The sequence below is a fragment of the Dromiciops gliroides genome, chromosome 1 (assembly GCF_019393635.1).
Source record: "Dromiciops gliroides isolate mDroGli1 chromosome 1, mDroGli1.pri, whole genome shotgun sequence".
NCBI classification, from domain to species: Eukaryota; Metazoa; Chordata; class Mammalia; order Microbiotheria; family Microbiotheriidae; genus Dromiciops; species Dromiciops gliroides.
The window spans coordinates 97692471-97713861 of NC_057861.1; the positions used below are offsets into that span (position 1 = coordinate 97692471).

Below are 21391 nucleotides of genomic sequence, written 5' to 3' on the forward strand. Positions count from 1 at the left end.
AAGTAATTAGGGGGGATAGGATAATACATTGAAAGCACAATTACAGAAAATGAAGGAATGAATGCTAATGTTATCAGTCTTTCAATCTTTTATTTTTTCAAAAAGCATGAAATCTAGCATGTTGACTGTCATTAAAAAAAATACTGCAATCTTCAGAAACCCAAAATGAACAATTAAATCCTATATTTGATATTCTTTACATGAGCTGAATCATATTTACCACAACTAAATGATGATTGTCAGAGCTTGTAGTATCCCCAAATCAATCGGTTTTATTTAACAAAAGTAGTTATTGGAAAGGCAAATTTTGCCAATATTAAGTTTTATGGGTTTTTTAAACCCAGCTTCCAGAAATGAGAACAAATCAGACTTCTAAAGTATTTCTTAAGGCAGAATATTTAAGCAAAAACCATCAACTTGATAATGTTACCATTTAAATTTTCAGTCAAATCCAGCTTTACTCTAAATCCACATCCAGACTCAGAGACCTACTGGAACCCATTCTTCATTGATTAAAATACTTTCGCCCTGACCTACCCACCTAATCTCAGTGATTCCGCACTCCTCCTCCCCCCCCTGCCATTGTTCAAACTCCAATCTCTAATCACCATTCCTTTATTCCCATCCCCACTCAACCCAACTCTCCCACACCACCCACTTGCTCAATAATTCCACTGGATAACAAACTAGCTTGCATTTAAACCTGTTCCTTTATTGTTCTCTTCATCTTCTTGCACTCAGAGACTTGAGTCTCTCCTGATGACACAACCTCCCTGACTACCCTTCTGAGTACCAGTTGTACTTTCGCAGGTGCCATCAACTGACTAGTTGTGGCAGGAAGTCAGAATATGCCTCGCTCTCCCTTTGCCACTTCCAGGCTCTCCTACTCCTACTCCCTATCACTCAATAACTACTCTTTTGAGGTTCATTCAGTCCCTATTTGTCACCCATTCAAGATCCTAGTATTCTGTTTCCTTCCTATGAGTTCAGTAACTGGCTCATCATCTTTCTCTCCTCCCCAGCTTCTGTGCTCACACAAGGGGACTTCAACACACATATACTTCTTCAAACACCCTAACCTCAAAACTCAACTTATCCATTTTCCATGGCCTCTTCCATGCCACCAGTTACATATAGGGATTTGTTATATCCTTGACCTTGCCATCACCTACCATTATTTCACATTCATGTTTATGAATTCTAAAATTCCTTTATCTGATCATAATGTTGTCATTATATCCACCCCACTACCTTGCAACTCCAATCATATTCTCTGTCCTCCTTGCATCCTCTAATCCCTCCACCCCTCAGTTCTTTCCCAAGTCATCAACCCTCCCTTGGTGAGCCAACTCAACTCTATACTATCCTCCTCTCTCTAGTCCCTTGTCCCCTTTTCCGACTAAAGATCTTGCCCCTCCAAATCCCAGCTTTAGATTACTTCCACCATCTACTGCCTTCAGTCCCACTCATGTGCAGGTGAATAAAACTGAAGGAAGTCACAAAACCAAACTTACTGGATCCATGACAAATTTATGTTACATAATCTCAACTGAACCCTCACTGGAGCAGGGCAACCCTTTTACAAGTACCCTATTAATTCACTATACCACTCACTACTAGGATTCTTCTAACCCTTCCTATCCCTACTGAAACCTCCCAAAGCTCTTCTTCCCCTCATCCTCTTAGCTGAGAACCTTGCCTCATTTCACATCACTTTCACATGGAGAAGTGGCCCATTTCTTTGCAAAGGCAAACCCCCTATACCTGCACAATTAATTCCATTCCATTGTTTTCTCCAACAGATTACCTCTTCTATCACCCCTACTACCTAAAATATGCCCATGTGTTCCCCCCTCCATACTAAAAAAATCCTTCATTTGATACTCCTATCTCTCCTAGCCAACAGCCCATATCTCCTCCCTTTTGTGGCTAAACTCCTTGAGAAGGCATCAGTAATCTTTATCTTCACAATGTTCCCTCTCATGCTCTTAACTTTTCTGTCTGGCTTCTTACCTTATCATTCAACTAAAACTGCTCTCGTTACTAATGATCTCTTAACTGCCTTTTCTCTATCCTCATCCTTCTATCTCTCTGCAGTCTTTGACACTATCATCTCCTCCTCCTTGACACTTTGGTCTCTGTAGGTTTTCATGGCACTTCTCTTTCCTGGTTCTCCTACCTGTCAGACAGCTCATTCTCTGTCACCTTTATTACTGGATCTTTATCCATGTTACTCCCACTAAATGTGGACTTCCTCCAGATTCTGTCCTGGGCTCTCTTCTCCTTCTATACTCTTTCTTTGATGATCTTATCAGTTTGGATTCAATTATCATTTGTGTGTAGATGACTCTCAGATAATTTTGCAACTCTAACTTTTTCCCCAAAGTCCAGTCTTGCATTTCCAGCTCCCTAGAGGACACCCCAAACTGGATGTCCCAAGGATATCTTAAACTCAACATGTCTAAATCTGAAGCCATTACATTTCCCTCCAAATCTTCCCTTCTTCCTAACTTCCCTATTACTGTCAAGGTTATTAGTATCCCCCCAGACACTCAGCCTCAAAACCTAGGAGTCATCCTCAATTCCTTACTGTCACTTCTCATATTCAATAAGTTGCTAAGTTCTGTCATTTATAACTTTGTAATACCTCTCCTATGTATGTACCTTCTATTCTCTGACTGCAACTGCCTTGGTGCAGGCCCTGCTATAATAGCCCACTAGTTAGTGTCCTTGCCTCAAGTTCCTCCCCACTGCAATCCATCCCCCACTCAGTAATCAAACTGATCTTCCTAAAGTTGTTCCGACCAAATCATCCCTTCCACTATTCAATAAACTTCAATTCTTCCCTATTACTTCCTGGATCAAATATAAAATCCTTTCTTTGGATTTTAAAGCTATTTATTACCTACCCTCTTCCTACTTTTCCAGTCTTCTTATACCTAATCCCTACTAACATATTCTCAAATCTAGTGACACTGGTCTCCTTGTTATTTCTTGTACATAATACTCCATTTCACTGGCTGTCCATTATGCCTGGAATGTTCTCCCTCCTTTACATCTCTGCCTCTCAGCTTCCCTGGTTTCCTTCAAGTCTCAACTAAAATTCCACATTCTACAAGAAGCTTTACCCAGTTCCCCTTAATATTAGTACCTTCCCACTGAAACTAGCCCCATATTTTCTTGTACATGTGTTGTTTGTACATAATTGTTTGCATGTTATCTCCCCATTAGATTGAGAGTTCCTTGAGAACAGGGACTGCTCTTTGACTTACTTTTTATCCCAAGTACTTAGCACATAGAGGACACTTAATATTAATATATACTGGGGGCAGCTAGGTGGTGCAGTGGATAAAGCACTGGCCCTAGATTCAGGAGGACCTGAGTTCAACTCCAGCCTCAGACACTTGATACTTACTAGCTATGTGACCCTGGGCAAGTCACTTAACCCCAATTGCCTCACCCAAAAAGAAAGAAAAAGAAAGAAAGAAAGAAAGAAAGAAAGAAAGAAAGAAAGAAAGAAAGAAAGAAAGAAAGAAAGAAAGAAAGAAAGGAAATTTTAAAAAATATATATTAATAAATACTAGTTTATTAACTGGATTTTAGCCTTGGCTAAGTCATAAGGTAGTCATTACTAGAGAAAACATTTAACCTTCTGTGAGTTTCAATTTCTTCATCCATAAAATGATGGAATTTGAAAAATCACCTCCAATGGCCATAGAAACTATCAGTCTAACAAATTTTTCAAGTACAGTCTCTTAAATGCTTTCTACTTATTACAATAAAATATAATATAAAATAAAATACAACATACTCTTCTTGTAGCCAAAAAACCATACTACTGTTCTGCAAAAATGTAAATTTTGTCTATTTATCCAAAATAAAATGAAGGACTCCTTTTAGTGTAGTTGCCTACAAGAAGAGAGAATATTTTGTTAGTATGGTTCCCCACTGAGAAATCAAGTTCTTTCTTGTATAATATGATCATCTAAAATCTTATTCTGGCACATCATGGCATAGAAGTGACCTTGGTTCCTAACAGGCTCTCAAATGAGTGCTGAACTCTAAAAGGTCATACAAAGCTGAAATAGCTTACAATCTTGACCAGAGTCCATCTTCAAGTCCTTAAACTTTGAATGGTCAATAAGCTGATGGTGGAACAAAAGTCTTGAAAGGGTCTTAAGTTTTGCTAGAGGGTAACAAATCTTTCAGCCAAACCAACTCAGGAGAATATTCAGTTATAAAGATCTGCATCTGTGAAGGGAGCAGTGACATCAAAGAAATGAGAGCCTTGTCACAATTAACAACCAAAAAAATTCAGAAAAAGGTAAAAAATGAGAAACTGCATTGCCACACTGATTAAGACAGTCTTATAATAAACCTAATATGGATTTCGCAAATGGAATCCCATTTCTTCTTTTATTCCTGCACACTGTGCTGCAGATCCCAATTCGTTACAGATTCCAAATGGCCAAGATTCCTGGGATAAAGGTTCAATTCTAGAACCATATCAAGATTACCCCTTAGGGTGGCCTGACTATCATCTTCTCTGCAGAGATTTTCTGGTTCCCTAAAACAAGAATGATGCACTGAGTAATGCAAGGCCTTTTTTTTTTTTTTTTTGGTTTGGTTTGGTTTTTTTGCAGGGCAATGAGGGCTAAGTGACTTGCCCAGGGTCACACAGCTAGTAAATGTCAAGTGTCTGAGGCCGGATTTGAATCCAGGGCCAGTGCTTTGTTAAGGCTAAAATTCTAGCTAAACTGTCTAAAATCTAATGAGTGGTCACCAATAAATTATAAGCTTTAGCAAGAGTTAGACTTTTAAGCATTTATTAAAGAGAATAAGAATTTGGTAAAGAGAGAGAGAAAGGCCTACATTTCTCGCTCCCTTCTCCACCAGCGTCCCCAGAAAAAGACCCAGTCAGAGGACCAGGCTCCCCGCTTCTTCCTCCCACAAGCAAGCGTCACTTCCTGAAGCGAAAGAAAAGACTCCTGGTCTTGCCCCCGAAGACCTTCACTTCAAGGGCAAAACTCTTCTACAGTAAGTCTCCAGCAGGTGGCGTCATTCCAATCGTTACAGCTTTATACACTGCGCCACCTAGCTGTCCCCTACAAAGCCTTTTCGAATCAAAGACAACATATATACACTAGTGGAGAAAGGAGAGTAGCTATTGTTTCACCATCAATTCAGTGACCATTCAAAGGTTTAAGTATTTGTCTATGTGTATACATGTGTTTGAGTATATCTCAGGTTATACTTTAAGGGCAGAATATATTCAAAGACTTAGATAATCCTCATTTTTTTCCCTCTTACTCACTGGCAAAGAAGGAGCTGAGTTCAAATCTAGTCTCAGACACTTGACAGTTACTAGTTGTGTAACCCTGGGCAAGTAAGTCACTTAACCCCGATTGCCTCAAATATCCAGGGCCATCTCCAAATATCCTGATGTATATCTTGCCAATGGACCCAGATGGCTCTGGAGGAAAGAGCGAGGCTGGTGACTTTGCATAGCACTGCCTCACTTAAATCCAATTCACTGCAAGTCATGACATCACCTCCTGATGTCATGGTCCTCTTCAAGAATGAAGGACATATAACAACAACTCTAGAAGTATCTTTCTAACTGTATCCACCAAACTTCACTTTAATTATTTTAAAACTTACATAGATCAGTGAGAGAAGTTTTTCAATTTGGCACTGGGCAAATACAGGCAGTAAGATAATTCAGGACCTTCAAAGATTATTTAAAAGAAAAAAAGGGGGGGGTGTTTGTTTTAAAATCATTAAGTCCAACTTCCAAGTTATTTCTAGTAGAAGAATTACTGGAAAAGCCTGAAATTCCAACCTATTGAGAATCTTGCATAAGCCAAGAATAGATAAACTATTCCATAAAGTTAAAGTCACCAGCATCATTGCATTATTCCTGCCCATAGGTATTTCTAGTTTTTCTTTTCTTCTTTATGTAACTCACTCCTGTTTTTCCTATCTCTTCTAGTGTTCCCATTATACGTTCATTTGTCAATCATTTATTATGTATAACAGATGATTTGAGGACAGAATAAGCATCAAATACCTGTATAAATTATTTCTATTCCCTATCATTTTCTTCTTTCTTCCTCCTCTGCATATGTCTTTAGGTTTGACAGTGCCTGGCATATAAAAAAATACTTACTAAATACTTATTGATCAAGTGATTGATACTTTCATTACTTAAAGAAGGTTTTCCTTATTCCTACTCAGCCTACATTTCTGCAATCTCCAAATAACTTTCATTCCAATGCTAGTAAATCTTTCAAAATGCACATTTGCAAATGCTTCATTATCAGTTCAAAAACTCCAAATATGTAGAAATAGCATTTGCCTGTTCAAAATTTAGACTACTCTACCAAAAATGTCTAATTGGTGATGTTCAAAAACATCTGCCAGCTTTACATCTTTTTCATTCTGTTTAGAACCAGCAGGAAATTACATGGAAATATTCAGGCAAAAGTAGAAAAAATATAAATTGTATGAATTTCATGTAAGATACTTTCTAAAGTCCACTTGTGAAGTTTTTAAATCATACATTTGCTTAGAATAAGGAATATTGTGATTAAAATAAGGACACATCAGAATTTAAATCACCACTAAAGATCTAACATAACTATTTTCTTTATCTGAAAGTTAGATAGAACCATGGAATTACCCTACATAGTATAGAGTACACAAGCTATCACTAAAAACAATAACATGCTGAATTATTTTTCAACTCAAAAAAAATTTTATGGGTTTCTGTCTTGAGATTCTTTTTCATCACATTGTTATCTTACTTAATCAAAGAATTACAGAATCAAAGGTTGAAAAAGGTTGTAATCAAAGGTTGAATCAAAGGGACCTTATATGTTATTTAATTCAATTCTATATATTGACAAATATGCTTTATCAGGGCAAACAAGTTCAATTTGAGACCAGAAATTTAGTATTTCTCCCATTCTAAATGAGGGCTTCCAGATTTCCATTTTCTAACAAATGCATGAGAATTCTTTGTTGTGTCCTAATACAAATTATTTTTCCTGATTCTCTTTTTACACTTTTTAATGAGTGGCAGTAAAGGTGACAACCAAGGTAAAAGATGGGTGATATATATATAGATATGTTTATGCATATAATTTATTCCTATTAAATAAGTATTTAACATATGAAATTAATAAAATCTTTACGCAGATTGATAAAAGATTTCAAGCCAGATATTTTTAGAATAAATTTATGGATTTAGGAAATACAAAATAAAATACTCTATTCAAGAGGCATCAAAGTTTACTGTTTAGTCAGTGGAGAAGCTCCTTAATCATCCAAGATTAACTCTTCAAACTGAAGCTGAATTACCTCCCAACTATTTCACAAGTATCTGCTTTAATTATCTTTAATAAATTGTTATAGTCACAATAAAATGTCAGATTTAGCTATAAAATGGCTCAAAATGTTAAAGGCAAATAAATCACTGTTTAAAATTTAAAATCTAGCTTCTAGAAGCTAACATCTCTTTCTGAGTTGTGGAGAATATATAGTAAAGTCAGATTAAGGAACAAGGTAAAAAAAAATATAATTTAGTCAAGTCTTTCTACTTGGTATCTCAAAAGATTTGACTTAAATCAAATCGACCCTAAAATTAAAAGCTTACGAACTTGAAAAATTCTGCCCTTTGAACTTAAAGTTTACCTTATTTATAGAGAACATTTTCCTTCTTTACAATCATAAAACCTTCTACAGATGAGCAGTACTAGGACCTTCAGTAATATAATCATTGGGGAATTTTGCAGCTCTTTTTTTCAGGAAGACCATATGAAAAATGTACCTAGAAATAATTAAATTTTCTTAATACAAACTGGAATTGTCTCCCCTCAACTAAAATATAAATACCTTGAAGAGATGGATCATATACTTCTGTATCCCCAATACCTAGAATAGTGTTGAATACATATATAAAAAACTAAATACTGGGAAAAATAATTATTTCAAGACATTTAGGTAATCTAACTTTTGTTGCTACTTAAAGAATGGCAAAATGCCTCAGGGTTCAAATATGTGAAGCAACTATCTCCAATAACAATTTGTAATATCAAGTGAAACACAGCATGTAACAAAAATAAAGAAAATGAACACATAGAATGTTAATTACTTGACTTTACTATCACTCAAGCATAAAAACTATTTTATTCAATACAGCAAACATCTATTAAGTGCTTTCTGTGCCCAAATTATTTTATTTGAAATCGCTGGTGTAAAGTAACAAATCCACATCAAGAAAAGTATTGCCTTGACTGCAATTGAATGATTAAATATGGAACTCTATTTTTTAAAAAGAGATGTCTATGCTTTCAGAGATGTTATAAAAATAAAGCATAAAATCTATCCAAAAAGTTTTATATATGTGTATGTGTGTATACTTTTATATCATATATTATATTATATATATAATACTATGCTGACTAAAGTTGTTGCTAACAGTAACTAACAAACTATTTATATTAAGTCTCTTCCAATTCTGGAAAGGTTACTTTAGCCAACTCAAACCTGTTGTTGTTGTTATTCATCCTTCATTCTGGAAGAGGACCTTGACATCAGGAGGTGATGTCATGGCTTGCAGTAAATTGGATTTAAGTGAGGAAGGGCTGTGCAAAGTCACCAAGCTCACCCTCTCCTCCACAGCCACCTGGGTCCAGTGGCAAGATTTATTTTAGGATGACTAGAGATGACCCTGGATGCTTTAAGGCAATTAGGGTTAAGTGACTTGCCACAAAGGGTCACACAATTAGTGTCTGAGGTGAGAACTTAAGTCATCTTGACCACAGGGCCAGGGCTCGATTCACTGTGCCACTTCCCTACCTAACTCAAGCCTAGACTGGACAAAATGATCATTAAAAAACTAAAACGGGGCAGCTAGGTGGCGCAGTGGATAGAGCACCGGCCCTGGAGTCAGGAGGATCTGAGTTCAAATCCGGCCTCAGACACTTAACACTTACTAGCTGTATGACCCTGGGCAAGTCACTTAACCCCAATTGCCTCACCAAAAAAACCCCAAAAAACAAAAAAAACCTAAAACAATAGGTTTTCAATGTAATATTCTTAGTTATTACTATTTTGACATAGCTTTATTTATATTCAGGTAAAATATTTAAACCAAAACTTCATTAAGGGCACAAATCTTAGTGATCCTACACAAAATCTACTAAAAATTCCATTTCCTGAAAAGAATATAAAATATTTTGCATTTAGTCAGACTTTTTTCACCCTTAGCCCATTAAATACAAAATGTAACTTAAAATAGCTATTGACTTCAGAGTTTGGTTTTAATATGCTTTTTAAAATCCTTTTCAACATAAAACATAAAACAATTTTTTACTGTTTATTCAGTAAACATTTGGGTACCAAAAGTGAATATACACTAATGCAAAATTAATGATATAAACAGTACTGGAAAAAAACATATAAATAACACTGTTTGTTCTCCCAAGACTAGAAGCTAATTAAGTTGCTAAGTAATTTGCAACTTTGCCATAGTGTTGAATGAGTGGTAAATCTTTCCTCTGGGGATTAGGAGGATAACACTAATCAGAATCACTTCATTTCACTTTTTACAAGTGGTAGGTAGCATTGTATAGTAGAAAAATCAATGGACTCAGAAGTTAGGAGACCCCTGTTTCAGGCCTAATTGTTTAGAACCTGAGTTCTTTCATCTATAAAACAAATTATAATACTTGTGCTACCTACCTGGCAGTACTGTTGTAAAGAAAATGCTTTGTACATCTTGAAGCTCTGTGTAAACATTATTAAAGAAGAAATATTCCTTAAATTCTGAACACTAATATAGTCTGAACAATTTGACAGATATCAAATATATCATGTAAGTAGTATAATCTAAAGTATTCTTATATTATATGTATAGATTTCCCTTCTATCACATATAATAATTCCTCCTACGGTAAAAAAGATACTCTCTTGAACAACAGAGATATCAACGATGGCCAATTATTGACTAAACTAAAACAGGGTAATTCCTATTATCAAATATCAACAATAAAATGGCACTTCAAGGGATACGTCATCTTTCACAGTACAATCCAAGTTTCATCAATTGCATTAGTAAAGGGAAACTGAAACATGGACCATATAAAAGACCAAATAACCTAAACATCATTTTCATTTGGCTCAAGCATGTTTCTGTACTTATGTTTAGCTACGGGAGTACTTACAGACTTTGAATTAACTTCAAACAAAACAATAAATAGATAATACAAGCCACTGACTCAGACATAGCTATTTTTTCCTATTCTCCCTGATCAACAGCTCCCTAAAACCCATTTCTCCAAGGAATATGGCAGTTCTAAGACTGATGCAAGGTTTATCCTCTTTCCAACATTTCCTGATGCAACTGTGTCTACATGTTTGGTTATCAAAGGGTTTCCCAGGAAAAAAAATTAACAAAAGCTCCAATGTTACATAATTAACCACATTTAAGTAATCATTAATAGTGCATATCCTGAATGCTAACTAAGGCAGCAGTTAACGAAAAAGAAAAAAAGATAACCATAGATAAGCTGTCAAAAAATGAGGTTCCAAATGAAGCACTAGCAACACTAAATTTCTTTTTCCTCAAGAGTACAACTACTCCTGTGTGTTAAGCTCTATTGCAGCAATGGACAAGGCATGGGGCAGCTAGGTGGCGCAGTGGATAAAGCTCCGGCCCTGGAGTCAGGAGTACCTGAGTTCAAATCCAGCCTCAGACACTTAATACTTACTAGCTGTGTGACCCTGGGCAAGTCACTTAACCCCAATTGCCTCACTAAAAAAAATGGACAAGGCACCTATTTTATCTTCACGTTTATTCAAATATCCAAATGAATCTCAAATATCACTGATTTGGATATTGACTTCAGTGACACAAATCACAAACCATCTATACCACCCTGTCCTATGTGACTGTCATCCATATTCTCCCATGAGTTCACCATACAGTGATCTATGTAACACACTGGTGGTCTTCCTTGCTTTCTTATGACATCATGAAGATAACAATGGAGCACTTGGGCTGTCTACCCACCATCCCTCATATTCACTATGTGACTAGCCCATATTCTTTTACTACCTAAAAATTTCCTTGACAACATTTTTTTAATCCTGTTCTTCTGTTCCTAATTGGTTATACATTATAACCTGCACACTCATATGAACCTCTCTATTGGTTTGTGTGATACTCATTTCTTTCTTTTTTTGTTTTGTTTTGTTTTGGTTTGGTTTGTGGGGCAATGGGGGTTAAGTGACTTGCCCAGGGTCACACAGCTAGCAAGTGTCCCAAGTGTCTGAGGCCGGACTTGAACTCAGGTACTCTTGAATCCAGGGCCAGTGCTTTAACCACTGCGCCATCTAGCTGCCCCCCTGTGATACTCATTTCTAACTGTTAAAAAAAACTATAGTATTCTGGTCTTAAAGTCATACAAAACTGGTACAATATTGGTATTTAAAATGTGGCTCTTTGTGTTTTGAGGAGAACTTGGGATCATTAAAGGAGCTCCACAATTTACTGAAGACAACCCAGCCCATTCTTATTTAATTCTGGACTCAACTACTTCTCCAGTCATACTATCTGTACACACACATAAAAAATTGTCAAGATTTCTAGGTAGTCTACCCAAATGCATGTCATGATTTGGGAAACAAACATTCTTCACTAATTTGGTCTTTCCTGTGAATAAGATGTGGTCAAATTCTTTTGAACGATTAAAGGTGTTTTCAGGAAGCCATGCAATGTTACAGGGCTTCATGCAATCAGCACAATGTCATCTATTAAAAAGAAGCATCTGGAGAACCTCATCATCCACAAGGAATCCCTCTCTAACATGGTCTCTAACCAGCTCCCCTACATCATAATGGTGAACACTTGGCTCCTTGTTTTATGATCAGAGGGTGGTAAAACAAAATTATTCTGATCATAACATTATTCATTCAAGGAACCTTCAAAATTTGGATGTAAGGGAGATAATTTATTGGAAAGTAATCTTTAACTATTTTGCACTACAAAATCTAAAGCTTTTTTCATAATTGACTAACAATAAGCACAATGGAATCTTACATTTTCTACATCTTTCAATCACCTGAAAGTAAACATGTAGTCCCTTGTAGAATATCTTCTGCAAAACCCTTGCAGTTCACTATTTATATATTTTCACTAAGATCACCCTTAATACATGTATAGATGAATATCAAAGATTTTATATATGTGGGAAAAGAGGTAGATAGGTTAGTAGTTGATGTTCTTTTAGTCATCTTTTTTCATTGGTAAGATCTGAGATTATTTTGCTATATCTTTGGGACATACCCCTAACTTAGATACCTTGTGAATAGATCCTTCAGTACCCACACACACAATTGTGTCTATCACCTCCAGTAGGGATTTCTTCACTGTCTATTTTGTCCAATCCAGGGACGTTTCCCATATTTATTTACTTCAATGCCATTTCTACCACTTGTGTAAGCACATAGGGGGACTATGATGTTAGAGTCTAAGTGTGGTGCTTCTACTGGCTTGGATGATGAAAAGTCCAAGAACCCTTTGCACATCTTTTCCAGGGTTCTTTCTTACTCTTCTCCATTTGGTTAATTTTTTTCCTGGGAAACCCTTTGATAACCAAACATGGAGACACAGTGGCATCAGAAAATGTCTTTGGCATGACTTGCTTCGCTGATTAACCAAGCTTAGTATAATGTGGTTTAAAGAGAGAATCAAATGATTCTCTCTGCTTCATGAGGTGTACTGCTCATATTCTTCTGTATACCTTCTGAGTAAAATTTTATAAACAAGTTTATATGCTACACTGGTGCTGCCTTGTGCCACCGTTCTCTTGCTTGGTAATAACTGCTAAGGTACTTTTTAAGCTCTTCTGGGTACTGTTATGATAACTAATTTATTATCAGTTAAAAGTGTATATTTAATTATCAGCGGTGATGTTAGTTCTGCTGTCCATTACCCATTTTTCATTATCAATCATTCATTTTAAAAGTTCAGGATTGAGTGGTGCCAACTGTATCCCATATTGCTGTTATTACTCTTCCAGTTTTTTGTTTTTTAGTAATTCTGATCTTTGTTCCAATAAGTTAGTGGTCTAACTACACACAGGTGATTCAGGGATGACTCCCATACAAATGAGTTTTCTTATACTATTAAAATATTTTGTGTGTGTGATTTGGTGCTTGACATACTAATATTAACTTTTTTGAAGGATTCATGATATAAATGTGTGACCCTTCTGCTGTGAAGTCTATAAGTAACTGTCTTCTCTCATTACTTCTTCCTAACCCATACCTTCAGATACATTTTTCACCATCCCCACCTGAAGTATATGATTTAATTTGGAAGGTCTTATTGATGTCTTTGTAGAATTTCTTGACCTTTTCATCTTTTTCAATAAATGTCAGTGCACAAACTCATTTTACTAAGACTTGAAGCACTATAGTATGAGGTGACCAAATGTCCTATGAAGAAATATTTCTTGTTGCCTTCAGGCATATGTTATAACCAATGCAACTAACTCCTTTCTGTACCTTTTTGGAGTAAACTGTCTTTTTCAATTATGAACCTGAAGTTCATAAGTTTCAACAGTAATTTTTCATAAATAAAGAACAGGAAAAAAAAAGGACTGAAACTATGACTTTTACCTATGTCTTTTTTTAAAGTATATCTTAAATTTAACATAATATTGAAACTTCCCAATTTGTCTATATCCTCTTCTGACTTCTTTCTTTTTCTAGCATTGTCACTATTCTCTCACCCCATTCACAATTCTCTGCTTACCTCCCAAAATTAAAAGCTTCCCCTATAATAAGCAAGTATAGTCCAGCAAACAAATTCACACACTACTCGTATCTGAAAACCCATGTCCTATTTTGTCCATCATATCTATATAAAGAGGTATGGGACACTCCATCTTCAGCCTTCCTAGAGTACTGAATGATCATTTTGCAATGATCCATGTTTTAAGTTTTTCAAAGCTGTTTTCTTTCCAGTATTGTAATAATTATGTAAACTGTTCTCTGGATTCTGCTCACTTCACTCTATATCAGTTCATATATATCCTCCCAGGTTTCTTGGAATTTTTCACCCTTCATTTCTTACAGTACAATAATATTCCATTTTTTTCATATAGCGTAATTTGTTCAGCTATTCCTGTTTTTACAGGCACCCACTCAGTGTCTAACTTTTTACTACAAAAAAAGTTCTTTAAATTTTTTGTACATATGATCTTTCTAGGGAGAACTTTTGTGCATATCCTTTTACCTAGCAAGATCACCTAATAGTGTTATTATTGGGTCAAAGAGTACAATTTACAGGGCAGCTAGGTGGCACAGTGGATAAAGTACCAGCCTTGGATTCAGGAGGACCTGAGTTCAAATTTGGCCTCAGACACGTGACACTTACTGGCTTGTGACCCTGAGCTAGTCACTTAACCCTCAATGCCCCGCAAAAGATAAAAAGTATTATTTAGCGACTTTTAGAATATAATTCCAAATTGCTTTCCAGAACATCTAGGAACAATTCATAGCTCCATCAACAGAACATTAGTATATTTGCCCTCTCATAGTCCTGCTAACTCCAACAATTGCCATTTAAGTTGTCTTTGCCAATATGGTGAGGGTGAGGTAGAATATCATAGTTCTTTTAATCTGAAAATATATTATTAGGTTATCTGGAGCATTTTTTTCTCATCTGGGTGTTTCTCATTAATTCAGAACTGCCTATTCATAGACCCTTTATCTACTGGGGAATGGCTCTTGTTCCTCTATATTAGTATCACTTTCTTATCTATTCAGAATGTCAAATCTTGGGGCAGCTAAGTGGCGCAGTGGATAGAGCACCAGCCCTGGAGTCAGGAGGACCTGAGTTCAAATCCGGCCTCAGACACTTAACACTTACTAGCTGTGTGACCCTGGGCAAGTCACAACCCCAATTGCCTCACAAAAACAAAACAAAAAAACAAAAGAAAACAGAATGTCAAATCTTTAACAGAAAAATTTTTTTTAAGATTTTTTCGCAGTTTACTGTTTCCCTAATTCAATTTCATGTAATCAAAATCGTCCACTTTATCCAGAGTTGTGAAAAAAGATCTTTCCCTTCTCCTCTAATTTATCTATGATTATAAACTTTTATAATTTCTAGATCAGAGGTGCCAAATACATGACTTACAGACCACTTGTGGCCCACAAAACTGTCGAGCATGGCCTGAACCAGATTAAAATGTAACTGGGGAATATTTAACAACATAGATACAACACAACAAAACAAAGATAATATATTTCAAAACAAAGTCAATGCATGTGACCCACCGAGATCCTTATATCTGGAGTGGTGGCTTCCATTTTTATTTTAGTTGGACACAACTGATCTAGATTATTCATTTATTTGGAGCTCGTGATAAAAGGTGTGAGATTTCTGTCTAAATCTGATTTCTACTAGGGCTGTTTTCCAACTTTCCCAGGAGCTTTTGTCAAAAAGTGAGTTCTCATCTCATCAGTTGGTGCCATTAGATTTACTGAACACTACAATACTAAGTTCAACTGTTTCTATATCATGTTCCATATTTGTCCCACTATTTTTTAACCAGTACTGAACAGTTTGGTGATTACTGCTTGTACTACAGTGTGAGATCTATTGGTATTAGTTTTCCTTCCTTCTCACTTTTAAAAAAATAATTTTTCTTGATATTCTTAACAGTTGTTCCAATGAATTTTGTCATTATTTTGTTGAGTTCTAGATAGTAATCCTTTGGAGTGTGGTCTGCTTTGTATGACAGTAAAATCTGTAAAATTAATTTAGGTAGCATTGTCATTTCTATTATTTTAGCATTGTCCAATTATGAACAATGTCTCTCTCATGATTTAAGTCTTCCATTATTTCTAGAGCACTTTGTGATTGTATACATAGAATTCCTATGTGTCATGGTTAAGTGGACTAGCAGCTATTTTATGCATTCTATAGTTATTTTAAATAGAATTTTTTTCTCTTTCCATAGAATTTTTTTGTACTATAGAGAAAGGATGTTGATTATTTTTGTGGGTGTATTTAATATACAGCTGCTTTCCTGAAGTTATTGTTTCAATATGTTTTAGTTAAATCTCTCGGGGGGGGGGGGTCTCTAAATAAACCTCATGTCATATGCAAAAAACTATTTCTTTCTTTCTTTGCCTTTTCAAGGAGTACCTATGAATCACCCTTCCATTTAGCTGCAACTTCATTCTTTCTTGTAGTCTTTCATAAACACTTGTTCAAGTGTGTCATGATGTTCTGGAGGGAACCCTGGGTTCTCAAAAGCTATGCTCAGTAGAGCATAACATCTAGCAAGTTTTACCACGATGGAAAAGCTTCAGGTATGATCCTGGCAATCGACTCAAGATGTTTTCCAAGGACCAACCTAGCTAGGTATCAGAGAAATGTAACACAAGTAGGCTGGACATTTAATGATGAAATTATTTAGCCAAAACAACTGATTAAAAAGAAGAAAAATTGGAACAGCTAGGTGGCTCAGTGGATAAAGCACTGGTCCTGGATTCAGGAAGACCTGAGTTCAAATCTGGCCTCAGACACTTGACACTAGCTGTGTGACCCTGGGCAAGTCACTTAACCCTCATTGCCCTACCAAAAAAAGCCCAAAACAAAACAAAACAAAGAAAAAGAAGAAAAATAAAAAATGCCATTCAATCCTGTTCATCCCTTTCCTCTTTCTGCAATAAGAATGGCAGAATGGCAAAAAAAAAAAAAAAAAGGAGGCAGAGGATACAAAGAATCACAAAGTTTTTAAATAATGTAAAAATATTATTTAACTCCTGATAATCTAAAGGTAAAATCCAAATCCACTGGTCAAGTGGACATACTGCTGTAGGAGGTGAATTATGTTCATTCAGGAAAATAAAATTAGGAACAAATTTTAAATATGTGATTCCTTTGGAAAAGTATAATATTGACCATTAATGTGTTGTATATAGCTGAAAACCCTCAGATAATATACTGTAACTGCACATTTAAAATATATGAAAGGAAAGCAAATTATATCTTTATAACTGGATATAATAAAAACTTGAAAAGGCAAGCTTTAGAGACAAAGCCCCACAAGGTTGATATGTTTAACATGTTCTAAATCCCTTATATCCTATGTGTTTATTTCCATGCCACAGATAACTAACAGGTTTTATTAAATAGCTTAATGTTAAAAAATAAAATATATTAAAATCTTAAACCTAAACTTTTTATTTTAAAGAAAAAAAATAAAGGCTCACATGTTTTTAAAATAAAAATAATGATTGGGGCAGAATTAGTTAAGACACAAAACTGCATGTTACAAATACTCTGAGGTGGACAAAGTCTATGTTTTTCATACCATTTTTGTAAGTAGTCCAGTGCCTCCAAACGAGCACCAATCTCAAAAGTGATTCCAGGACGATTTGGGGGCTTTTTGCTCATCTTGAGAGTCTGTCCTTCAGTTTTCTCTTTTCACTACCTCAAGAGAAAAAAATTGTTAGATTCAAACATGACAAGGGAAAATAAAGAAAAATATTCAAATAGAGTATTTTTAAAATAAAACTACAAATTCTGATAGAGCGTTTTTCAATTTAGAGGAAATTTTAAGATACTTTTATAGATTTGTTGAATTTACAGTCCAAAGAGTGATGAAGGAAAAGTACATAGAATAAATATTGCTCAAGTTTATAAAATATATTCTAATTTTGATTTGAAAGATGAAGAGATATGTCAATAGAATTTGCTAAGAAATAAATGAACCACTTGAAATCTTAAATAAAGTTCATTAGTCATAAAAAATCCAAACATTTTATAGTGATCCCTGAAAAGGTTTTAACCCATGCAAAAGACATCAAATCTAAATTTAACAGAATCTGGTTAAACAATGTGCAGATCTAAATTACAGGCAGGTACCTCAATAAAAATTTTAAGAATTTTGAGTCAAGGTTTCATATTAACCACCATTTAAGTGGCAAATGACAGATAATGGAAAGATTTTAATTTTAAAACTTGAGATGAGAGTTAAATGGGCCTCACTGATTACATTCGTAATCAATTCATATCAGAAGCAAACAATGGAAATTGCTTAACTTTTAACCTTGTGAATAGTTGTGTATGTTATATATCAATATAAGAATTAGCACTCTGGTAATAAAAAAGTTTGTATCATTAAGATCAAGAAAACTCTACAAAATAACAGACTGCTTTTGATTACCTACATGTGGATTATTCATTTTAAATCTTGCTTCCTTGTTGCCACCTCTTCCCTTTAGAGGATGTGCTCAGGGATATATAAACTAATTATAGCAGCCTAAGCAAAATGCAATTAGAAAGTTAACCTGATGCTAGAGCCAAAAAAAAAAAAAGAAAAAGAAAATCAAAAAACAGATATATTCAATTTTCAAATTATTTTGAATTATCAATAACTGTTCTACTGCCTTTTGGATAAATAAAAGTTGTTTGTACCTCTTTTGGAAAGAGTTCACAAAATGAGGAAGAATCTATAAGCTATCATTCTCACCTTTTCCTTCAATAGGTAAAAAGGAAAATAACCATATATGTGGTAATAATATGTAAAGTCACATTAAATACTCAAAATTCAAAACCGGAGAGTCTAAATTGGAGGAAAGTGGAAGGAAGGTTTTAAAGACAAGGATACTTTAAAAAAAAAAAAAGAAATTAAAGGTAAACACATTATTAGGAAAATGAAAAAAAAATCGAAAGTAGACTCGAGGGAGTATATGCTGAAGTGGCTACATTTGTGACAACACCTAAAAAGTTGAAGTGGATACATAATTATATAATTTTTCTCTTTTGTCAGGTTCCTCACAGGGTGCACATGACGTATAAACAAACAGTCAGCAAATACTAATAAGCTAAGTTTTTCAAAGGTCACAACAAGATGAAGACCATACTGGTGTGTAATAAAACTCAGCTACTCTATGGAGATATTTAGGGATAGGAGAAACTAGGAAGATGTCATGAGAAACTGAGGCTGTAGCTACAAATAATTACACACAAACCAATGGGGGAGAAAGGAAATTGATTACGAGTGCACCACAAAAGGAGCCTAAAGAAGGGATTAAATCCTCAAAGAATATTGGGTAGGGAACAGTGCAAAGGAGACTCACTTTAAGAGGGGAATAAAAGTGTTGGACCCCGCAAGGGCGAATACAAGAGGGAAGGGGGGGAGGCCGTGAAGCGAGTGAAGAGGATTGACCCGCAATGAAGGGGGAGGAGGGAGGAAAGGAAAATGGGGGACTAAGGAAGAGGGTGGGAGAGGAGAAAGCAAACAAACAAGACTGGAAGAGGGTAAAGCAAGACTGGGTGGGAAGGGAGACAAACGAGAAGGAGGGGATAAAAAAAATAAATAAGGAAAGAAAGAAAGGGAGGCGGTAAGGAAGAATGGAAGGTAAGGAAAACTGTGGGAGTAAAGGGAAAAAAGCCAAGAGGAGAGTCAAGGAAGGCTGGGGGAGGGGAGGAAGACAAGGGGATAGGCGAGAGAGAATGGTCAGAACAGAAAGAAAAGGACAAGAAAAACAAGACGGAAAAGAAGTCAGGGGGGAAAGGTAACATGACGGATGAGGAATCGAGGTATAACGGATGACAGCTAAAGTTGGGGAGGGGGGGAAGAGGCAAGAAGAAAGGGCAGAGAAAAAGCAGAGTCAAGGCTGCCAGGTTTGACATTCCCTGGGACCTCAGCAGGGGGTAAAGGAGGGAGGGAGGAAGGGAAAGGAGGGAGCGGCTGAGTCTGGACAAAGGGGGCGGAGAGTTACTAGGCGAGACGGAGGAGGTAGAGGGAAGAAGATCAGAGGAGGGAGGGAGAGACAGACAGACACCCGGCGCCGGGGGCCGTCCCGGCCTGAGCCCCGGCCAGGCCCCGCCGCTCCCTCCTCTTACCGACTCGGCCTCCTCAGCTCCGCTCCGTTCCCAGCGATTGGGCCTGGCCGGCGCCGGCGCCGGGGCCCGAGCCCAAGCAGGACAGCCTGCCCGGGTCTCCGCCTCGGCCCCGGGGGCGAGGAACCAGGGCGAGCCTGTGTCCACAGCGCCGGTGTCTGATGTGTGGGGGAGGAGGAGAAGAGGCTCAGTCTCCTTCAAAGCCCCACATCGCCCACAGCCGCCTCCGCCTCCTGCCTCAGCCGCCGCCTCCCTCCCTCCCTCAGCAGGGAGGCCAACCCTGAAGCGACGACGACGGGCCCGCGTGATGTCACCTGCGTGCGCCGCGCCGGAAGCTAGTCCGGACCCGGTCACGTGACGCCAGGCGGGGTGGAGCGCTAGGGACATTAGCGCAGGGCGTCTGGGGAGGAGGGTGACTTTCAGCAGTTGGTTTACAGTCTTTGGGGTGGGGGGAGGGCATTTCCTAGGGAGCGGAGCGTTGACAGTTGTCACTTTGGCGGTTGGGAGGGGTAGGGCAAAGGAGGAAAAACTCAGTTAAAAAGTTGTTTTGGGGGGGTGGAGGGGGGCAGGAACGCTCATCATGTTTATATATGAGCCCTTGTCGATCTTAACCACGGCCGTGTTAGTGTAACATTGGGATCCCAGAACTGAAACACTGGCTTTAATTTTGGAGTCCCCCTCTCTAGGCTCAGTTTAGGAGCCACCTCCTCAGGATCCCCTCCCCCCATTTTGAGCCCTCTCCCCATGTGATCTGGTAGGATTTTTATCTTGGACCTAGGCCTGAATGCAAGATTGCTTACTAAGAGTCCTTGAAGGTGAATTTGACTAACACTATCCCGAGGTCGCCGAATATGGCTCCCAAGTCTCTACAGAAGCGTTAAGAGCTTCCCACAACAACCACTCAAGGTTAAGTAGATATAAGCTACAGTAGGACTGGCTTTATGTCACCCAATGGAGGAAAAAAAGACATACCCAAGACCATAAATGGTCAAGACAACTCTCATCCTCTCCCAAGACCCTCAGAAGGATATACCATCCTCCAAATTTAGGATACTGTGTATGCTAGGTAGGTAGGACTGAGGCTCCCCCAAAAAGGGAAAATACTTAGGGTAAATTAAGAATTAATAAACATTTATCAGATGCTAACTATGTGTCAGACACTATGCTAGGTATTGGAAATGCAAACATTTAGTACAGTTTTTTGAGTTTGTCTACACAAAAGAACACACAAAAAGTTCACAAATGTGCACTGACAAGACAGGCAGCATCAATTTTATGACTACTATTATATTCTCCTGGAAGTCTGATTCTTAAAACATCCAAGCATAAAGATTTCTGCAGGACTGCTGACATTTCTTACAGAATATAACATGTACAGATGTGACTGTGGACATCCCATGGAGCAAGTATGGAAATAGGCCTGGGCCTTGGCTACTTCCAGTGACACATATA

General features: G+C 37.0%; 1 protein-coding gene across 4 annotated transcripts in view; it reads right to left on the reverse strand.

The window, feature by feature from the left end:
- The window catches only part of PHF20L1 (PHD finger protein 20 like 1), a 126569-nt gene extending 106321 nt beyond the window's left edge, over positions 1–20248 (reverse strand). For 3 of the 4 annotated variants that reach the window (XM_043985484.1, XM_043985472.1, XM_043985494.1), the window contains exons 1-2: positions 19943–20248; positions 17403–17518 (exon numbers count right to left, since the gene is read on the reverse strand). In XM_043985484.1, the coding sequence (XP_043841419.1) occupies positions 17403–17485 (83 nt within the window). In that variant the 5' untranslated portion in view covers positions 17486–17518; positions 19943–20248. Of the gene's footprint in view, positions 1–17402; positions 17523–19942 lie in introns of all 4 variants that reach the window. The other variant, XM_043985478.1, reaches the window with a different exon arrangement.
- Positions 20249–21391: the final 1143 nt, after the last annotated feature.